Below are 9,308 nucleotides of genomic sequence, written 5' to 3'. Positions count from 1 at the left end.
TATGAATAGCTGTAGGAGACCCCTTGTACTAGTACCCCAGACTATAGGTCTGCGACTATATAAAGGGGCGGAGCAGCAGCTGGAAGATAACCTCTTTCACCTGTGACTCTGAACGTTCTCAGTTCTAGAACCCTCGTGCAATCGTACTCGCTCTCAAGAGGTAGTAAGCTCGTACGCTTGCTAGAGTCAGAACAGTGAACCTAGTAACCTTTGAGTGAACGTGCAGTAGCTGTAGCGGCCAAGGCCTAGCAAGGGTAGAGTGAGGACCTCACTGCTACATCGTCTACTAGGCTTGACCATACTATAAACCCTGCTAATAGTCTGCCTGACTATTGGAGATGTTAGGTATATTTGGTATCTAAGTCCCTGTTCACGTTGTGGACTAGTACATGTGAGAAAGCACACGTGGTTCTGAACGTTCTAGCAGGGAACGCTTCATAACATTTGGAAGAGGTTTTTCTATAGGTCAACCTGTTTAGATTTAGAACCACTTACGAGAAGTGGGGTCTACTTGGACGCTACAGGAAAACAATTCCATCAAATCCTCAAACAGGGGTATCCAATTCTAGGGAACTCGGTACACGTTGCGGCCTCTGTACCACTTGGAAAAACAGGGAGAACCACTCTGAAGTAGCCGTTGCGGTGGTACTTCGCCAGACAGGAGATTCTCGGAAGCGAGAAACTCGGTGTACGTTGCGGCCTCTGCACCACTTGGAAAAACAGGGAGAATCACTCTGAAGTAGCCGTTGCAGCAGTACTTCACCAGACAGGAGATTCTCGGAGAAGCGGAACCTGGCTACTTGTTGCGGCAAGGTACCTGCTGAAGGCAGTGTCGACTTGAGCCCCATTCTCACCGGAGGCGCTGGGTATACAGAAGACGCCAGTTAAGGACCACCGAAAGAAGGCACCCAAACCTTGCCGAGGTCGGTTTTCAATCGAGAAAATGCGAATAGGAAGGACGATTGGTTATAGGACACCAAGCAGAGGAAATCAAAAGCCAGAACGACCAAGCGCTCAAACGGGGGTAGGCAGGAGTTCGAACGTGACTAGCTGGGCACGTTAAAAAGCGAGCAGTGACTAGCTGGGCACTTTAAAAAGCGAGCACAGGATATCCGAGGTCAGAAAAGAGACTAGGACTCCGACTGGTTAAGGGCCACCAAAGATCAAAAGGCAGGAGTGCGGAGTTTTTGTTACAGGAACGAACTCAAGCACTAGCGATTACTCGTGTGGTAATCCAGAAGAGAAGCCCTCATCTGAGGCACACGTTGAAGACGTGCTAAAGCCCTTCCCAGGGAAGGCAATTCACGGATCTTAGGACAAGACAAGATTCAAAACGACTACTTTCCGAGAACACGATCCAGTATCTGAGGAAGAATCCCCAGAAACACGACCGGTGACTTCTGACGAAGAAGTACCACCATTTACGCTCAGTGACACCACCACAGAGGAATTAACAGACCTCTACGACAAAAAGTCGACAGAAGCGGTTCAACTTCGACTTCAATTTAGGCTAGGACGAGCCTACGAACCAACAGATCGCCCAAGGCTAGAGCAGCTCGAGGGTGAAATCGAAGAAATAAGACAAGTTCTTCGCGGAAGGGAAAACTTTGACGAAGAATCGCTACGACTCTTTGACGAAGCAACAGAACTTCCATGAGGAGAATCGATCCAAGTTAAATGACAGGAAGGGCGTTCACAGGAAACCGGTGGATTACAGCCAGTTAATCCTCTTGGAACAAGAGCAGTCCCGCTCGAGAGATCCATCTCGGACAGCACTACTCGACCAAATTATCCAGGAATCACAGATCTCAGAAGGGACCAGCCACCCCATCTACCCAATGCGCCTGGAATCACACGTTCGGTTTCAACCGGATCAAGACCAACCAGTAGCTTCCAGTTCTCAGGAAGTATGGCTACACACGCACGATATGACCCGGCTCTCGGACCACCAGTACATCCCGGAACTTGCACTGATGCCATCTGGAATGAGTACCAACAAGCATTGGGACTCTATGCGCAATACCAGGGAGCAATCCCCAAGCAGCCAGCGGCGCGAGAAAAGAAGATGGGAAAAATCAAGGAGTTTAGGGGAGATAAACGAGAATATGCATCGTTCCTCCGAAACGTGGAACGATACCTACAGGCAAACGTGGGAGTCTACAATGATGACTTCAGCAAAATTGCCTTCGTCCTCTCCCAAATCGACTCCTCGTCTACAGCAGGAAAGTGGGCCGAGTCATGGGAAGCCAACCAAATGGCGAAACACAGCAATCTTGGGACGTACCAGGATTTCAAGACGACGCTTACCAAAAAGTATGGAGGTGTCGCAACCAAGGACCAAGCCTGGCAAGTACTTCTCGAAGGGAAGTACAAGCAGGACAAGCAAACCGTCGATGAATATATCGGAAATCTCGATATCCTCTACCGATATGCCGAAATCGACGACGAATACGCCAAGCTCATCTACTTCAAGCGAGGCCTTAATGAGAAACTTGCAGAAAAAGTCTTCATCACAGAAAATCCACCGACGACCTATGCAGCAGCATGCAAGGCCGCAAGAAAGGTCACGGATCTCCAGGACATTCATAGCGGAAAGACAAACATCTTCAAGTTCATCTCAGGCTCTTCAGGAAGCGGAAGAAGGACGGAGAAGGACCCTGACGCAATGGACGTTGACCGGATCTCCCCAGAAACCCATCAGAAATGTTCTGTGGGTGGACTCTGCTACAACTGCAGAAGGCCAGGACATGTCGCCGCACAATGTCCAAATGCAGAATATGATCCGGCACCAGATGGCTCAGGAAAGACAACTTCATATGCCAAGACCAAGACGTCCAATTCCAGGACGAAGAAGTACTCCAGATCTGGCAGACGAAGAAAGACTTCCAAGCTGACTAAATCTTACTCCAAGGGAACGGAGAAGAAACACCGACGAGTAAAAAGAGTCGAAGAAAGTGACTCTGAGGATAACTCGGAGGAGTCAGAACAGGAAGAATCAGAATCCTCATTATCGGAAGAATCAGAATCTGAATCATCGGAATGTGAAGAAGTATCCGAACAACAGACAGTTGTTCACAGGGTACGAAGAGCTCGCCCTGTTAAAACCAAAATAGTTCGTAAAATCAGGCGAACCAAGGACGAATCCAGTGACTCAGAAGAAGAGTCATATGTGGTTCGAAGATTCATCCCCAAAGAAGAACTCGCCAGGATACGACAGGAAGATGCACTCAAACTACGAGGAGACCGTATTAAGAAACGCAATATGACGATGCCCCATCTCGACGATCTTCTGGAATTTGGAGATAATCCAGACAGATATGAATATGCACGACGATATCCACCACCCATGGAGAAAGATGATCCAGAGGGTTTTGGAATTGGGTGCGCGTTGGGATCTCGTGGCACCCAGATAAAGAAATGGTCCCCGAGGAAGTAATCATACGAGGCGATATCAAACGAGGAAGCGAAATATACCTCAATATCGTCTTCCAAGATTACGATGGCACAAGAACCCGAAGTATTCCAGCAAGAGCCTTAGTCGATTCTGGAGCAAAAGGAATGTTCATCAATGAATCGTTTGCGAAGAAAGCAGGACTCCATCTGCTCAAATCGCAGAAGGAAGTCAAGATTCGTAGTGTTGATGGAAGTCCCATCAACTCTACAAACCAACGATTTAAAGGCACTGTTCATGCAGGAACATACGAATGGAATGATGACTTCCTTGTCATCGACTTAGAAAAAGAAGACGTGATCATCGGCAATACGTGGCTTCATGATCACAACCCAATTATCAATTGGCAAACGGGTGAAGTCAAGGTCCGACAATATGTAGAAGACGTACCAGACGAAGAACCTTGGCCTTTCAAAAATCAAGACGCTGTCCGTCTTCCAATCACCAAAAAGGAGAAAGCCAAAGCCAAGCGAACCTTGAAAAGAATCGACTGGTCTGATGTCGATCCTACCCCGGATGAAGCAGGAACCGTTGACTCGGACCTCTTGCTTGCATACGTAAAAGGAACACCGTACTTGGAGGATCAGGAAATAGGAGAAAAAGAAGCTATTTTTGCCTATCAGCCTGATACTGGCATACTCCAAGAAGTTACGTTCGAAGAAAAAGAACACCGCTCGGCCGGAGAAAGGAAGATGCAGTATCTCGCACTACGATGAACGAATCATCACCAAACACGGAAAGAAGGTGATACCTTCTGGAAGGCATCAAATAAGGTGCAAGAACTCGCGCAAAAGAAAGCACTCGAGGAGAAGAAGAATTCCAAGAAGAAAGTGATGATACCATCGTATCTTCTCAAGTACAAGCGGATCTTCGAAGAAAAGGCATCGAAACGGTTACCACCACATAGATCTTACGATCACAACATAGACTTCAAGCCGGACTTTGTTCCTAAATGAGGAAAGGTCTATAACCTATCAAAGCCAGAAGAAGAAGCTATGAATGCCTTTATCGACAAAAATCTTGCAAAAGGATATATTCATCCTTCGCAATCCGCGATGGCATCACCTTTCTTCTTTGTAGGGAAGAAAGACGGCGGGCTATGTCCATGCCAGGACTACCGCTATGCGAATGAAGGAACGATTAAGGACGCCTATCCACTCCCACTCATATCGGACCTAATGGATCGACTCCACCATGCCAAGTATTTCGCGAAGCTTGACATTCGTGGAGCATATACCAATGTCCGAATTTGTCAAGGAGATGAATGGAAGGCTGCCTTCATCACCAAGTGAGGATTGTTCGAACCCACCGTCATGTTCTTCGGAATGTGCAATGCATTGGCAACCTTTCAGCGAATGATGAACGAAATATTCGCAGAAGAAATTGCCGAAGAATGGCTACTATGCTATCTGGATGACATCCTCATCCTTGCCGAAAGTGAAAAGGAGTTGGAAAAGAAGCTTGAACGAGTCATTCAGAAACTGATTGACAATGACCTCTATCTCAAGCTGGAGAAATGCGTGTTCAAGATTACGTGCACGGACTTCCTAGGACTAGTTCTCCTCCCAGGACGACTTCAGATGGATCCAGCAAAAGTCGATGGGATCATCAAATGGGAAGCTCCGACTGGTGTAAAAGGAGTGCGAGCATTTCTAGGATTCGCCAACTTCTATCGAAAGTTCATCCCGAACTATTCTGAACACGCAAGACCCTTAATTGATCTTACCAAGACCAAGGGCGGGAATGTGTTCCATTGGACAAGCAAAGAACAAGCCGCTTTCGACCATCTCAAAAATGAGTTCGGCAAGGCGCCAATAATGGTTATGCCAGACAAAGACAAGCCTTTTGTCATCGAAACTGATGCATCGGACTTCGCTACAGGAGCAGTCCTCATGCAAAAGGACGATAACGGTGACCTCCATGCCTGCGCATATTATTCCAAGTCGTTCTCCGATCCGGAACGAAATTATCAAATCTATGATAAGGAGCTACTAGGAATCATCCGCGCAATCAAGGAATGGAGACACTATCTCGACGGCACAAAGGAGCCATTCCTTATATGCACAGATCACAAGAATCTGACGTACTTCAGGCAACCGCAGGATTTGAACCCAAGACAGCGAAGGTGGCAACTCTTCTTGTCTATGTTCAATTACAAGATTGTCCATACGCCAGGACGACAAATGGTGCAAGCGGACGCGCTTTCACGATTGTCCGAATTAGACAATCGACAGGATAACAAGTCACCTGCAATCCTACTACCCGATGATCTTTTCATTGGCGCTATCGATACCGATATGGCGGAACAAATCCGACAAGCGTTAACAAAAGACCCGTCAATACTTGCGTACAAGGACGGCCTAATGGAAGAACTTCCAGTTCCACGAGGAATGACCAAGGACGACATCAAGGACGCTGACAATGGCTTAATCACCATCCATGGACGCGTATATGTCTCAAACAATACTGCCTTAAAGAAGGAAATTGTTCGACGATATCATGAGGCTACTCCTCATGGTCATCCGGGAATCTGGGTTACGCACCAACTAGTGCACAAAGATTTCTGGTGGCCAGGAATGTATCGCTTCATCCAAAGTTACGTCGACGGATGCGCCACCTGTCAGCAATCCAAAGCTGTTCAAAACAGGGTCAAAGTTCCACTACAGCCCATCGGCCCTTCGCCCAATGCGCTACCCTTCAAGCAGGTTAGCATGGATTTTATTACAGATCTACCGAACAGCGAAGGCTTCGATTCAATAATGGTCGTGGTAGACCATGGGCTTAGTAAGGGGGTAATTCTATGTCCCTGCAAGAAGACGATCACTGCCTCGGAAACCGCCGAGCTATTCAGACGACAAGTTTGGAAACGCTTTGGGCTACCTGACAAGATCATCTCCGATTGTGGAACACAATTCGCATCCAAAGTCTTCCAAGCACTGTATACTGCGCTCAAGATCAAATCAGCTATGAGCACAGCCTATCACCTGCAGACGGATGGTGAAACGGAGCGAATGAATCAAGAATTGGAAACATATCTTCGAATGTACTGTGCGGAGCAACCGCATCGATGGAATCAATTCCTATTCGAAGCAGAATTCGCGCACAATCTCCACACTCATTCAGTGACAAAGAAGTCACCATTCGAAATATGGTATGGCTACGAGCCCCGAGGAATGCCAGAACTGTTTCCTCAGGATGAGATCCCCGACGTGGACGCAAGACTCAAGCTTCTCAGCATGGTCCGCAAGGAGGCCACAGAAGGAATCATCAAGGCAAAAGCCCGTGTATCCGCCAGGATCATAGGAGGATCTCCGACGTTCAAGAAAGGAGACAAGGTTTGGCTGGAAGCCACCAATTTGAAAAGGCCTTACAAATCGAACAAGCTAGCACCGAAGCGAGAAGGACCATTCAGAATCAAGGAGGTTCTGGGACCTCTCTCATTCAAGTTAGACCTTCCGATGACATGGAAGATCCATCCAGTGTTCCATGCGGCATTGCTCACGTCGTATCGGCAGACCAATACACATGGGGAAAGTTATTCAACACCGCCTCCGGATCTTATCGAAGGAGAGGAAGAATTTGAAATCGAGTCTATAATTGGACACCGACTATGGCGCAGCAAGAACGAATATCTGGTAAAATGGGCTGGATATCCACTCAGCGAAAGATTGTGGGTAAAAGAGATGGAAATGGGCAATGCAGGAGAGCTGTTGAACGAGTATAAAAGGGAGCACAACTTGGCCTGAACCCTTAGTCCATGCCCCAATGCCCGTGCAACATCCCAAGTTTCTCGAATCTGCTATCACCACTTTTGCGCACCTTATCAAAGTTCTCGAAGACGTCGAATCCCACTCCTCCCACGATCATCGTTACCAGGTCTTCCAACAGCTCGGAGTCTATCTCGCTATCAGAGGGGCTGGATTCACCATCGAGGATCTTGCCGACTTCGACCATACCAACGTCGAGTTCAACACGACCCATCCAAATCATGATGGACCATCTCATCCAGAGAGCGGACGATGTCCATGAAGTCCACCTCCTGGACGGCTTCAGGTCAACTCGATGACAGCCATATCTAACCCCTCGCCCCAGTGGGTTAATCAGAATCCCTTATCCGTTTCCATTCCAAACGGACAAGCTGAAGGTAACACTAGAGGACGACGTCGATATCGACCTAGACGGAACATGGGGAACATTCATGAGAATGAACTACCCAATGTACCTAATGGAGGAACTTCACCTGCCCCGGCTAGAGCCAGATCGACGCCGGACTATCCTAACAGCCGTCTACGCCGGCCTTCCAGTGGGAATCCTCCCACCATCGTACGCTCTAGATCATCTGCTACACTTTGATATCTTACCAGCAGCACTCTCATTCGCTCTGGATGCATTCAGTGTTGTACACGGTACCGTATCAAGAACAATGACAATACCAGCGGAAGAACGTACGGGAATGGCGAACATCCACATCACGGATTGGTACGAAGAAGAAGAACGGCTGCTCGAAGGTATAAGTAGCGGTCCTCCTTTCCCCCTACTGGACCATCGTCTCCTCCTACTCGAGTGGGAACTCTACGAGGAAATCTACCCTTGGGATAAAGAGAATCGTCCTGCTATACCACCTCCACCCATGTCGCTTAACATCCGTGTCACCACCACTGTCACTCGCAGCGCATCGGAGCCAGGACTACTCCTCGATAGTGATGGAGACGAACTCCCGCTTCTCGGCAACCTTAGCGACGAAGCACTGGCTGAATCATGGAGGAGTGCACGTTGGGGAGACGATGAAGACGAGACAGGTCGATGGACGATGGGAGGATCTTGGACAACAGGGAGAGCCTGGGGTGGAGACGATGAACAGGCAAGGAGTGCCGACGATGAACAACCCGGCTACCCTCACCATCCTGGTGCCACCTACCCCTACAATACCACACCGGAGGACGGGTCACAACCTGCACCCGCTGACACCATCAAGGAGCAGATCAGGTACGCTCGAACGGTCAAGTCGTCGAGCAACCCAGTGGCAGGACAGGTATCGCTTATCGCCCCAGACGTAGCATCACCCTATGACGTCTTCATCGCCACGCCACTAACATTCCTCATGGAACGCGATGGCCATCATCTCTATGTCCGTCGTACGGGCACGGGTGACTTCGCCACCTTCCACGCCTTCGTCTTCACTTGGGACAACTAGAAGGTCACCTGGCACCTCTACTCGGAAGACTCGCCTTATCGCGTCTTCAGCCAATGGGTCGCGCTACTCTATCCACCACCCATCCCAGGCATGCACGACTGGCATCCAACACCCAACCGGATGAGCATCATCAGCGTTCATTTCGCGGGCAAGGAAGAAGGCGTCGAACAATACGAGGTCGAACTATTCAGGACGTTCTCTGATCAAGTCCACTACAGAGATGCCAAGACACCTCGTGAGTTCACGCCGGTCATCTTCCAACCCCTCGTTGCCATGATCGAGCGCCCTGGATGGCTTACCGACAGTGTCGAAGCACTGAAGGCGGTCCTCTATGAAGACGGATCCATCTCGCACTGGGCGCCCACCGAGTTCCATCCTCAGCCACAAGAGGATCTCGACGCGGAATGGGAGGTCGTACCCCATACCACCATCCCAGTTTATGGCCATGTGGGTGTCCGTGGAGGACGATGATGGGTTAGTTTGGTGAGTGGTCGTCAAGGGTCTTGCCGGTTGGAAAGGGGAGCTTGTGTTACGGTTTCAGCGCTTCATGGTCACGTGACAGTTTACGTTGCACGTGGCACTTACTATTTATGGTTCATAGGTCTTGTGGACATATTCTAGGGTTAGCAGTTTTCGTTTTTACGATTTACTCACTCAGGCCAT

General features: G+C 48.9%; 1 protein-coding gene across 1 annotated transcript; it reads left to right on the top strand.

The window, feature by feature from the left end:
• Nucleotides 1-7,649: 7,649 nt before the first annotated feature.
• LAESUDRAFT_755736 (uncharacterized protein) lies at nucleotides 7,650-9,116 on the top strand (the record flags this gene model as incomplete). Its single annotated transcript, XM_040912064.1, has 2 exons — nucleotides 7,650-8,579; nucleotides 8,646-9,116. The coding sequence occupies 2 exons, from the start codon at nucleotides 7,650-7,652 to the stop codon at nucleotides 9,114-9,116; spliced, it is 1,401 nt and encodes a 466-aa protein (XP_040767969.1).
• Nucleotides 9,117-9,308: the final 192 nt, after the last annotated feature.

The sequence above is a fragment of the Laetiporus sulphureus genome (genome assembly GCF_001632365.1).
Source record: "Laetiporus sulphureus 93-53 unplaced genomic scaffold LAESUscaffold_5, whole genome shotgun sequence".
Lineage (NCBI taxonomy): Eukaryota > Fungi > Basidiomycota > Agaricomycetes > Polyporales > Laetiporaceae > Laetiporus > Laetiporus sulphureus.
Note: the sequence above shows the minus strand (reverse complement) of the source record. Positions and strands in the feature narration are given on the sequence as shown.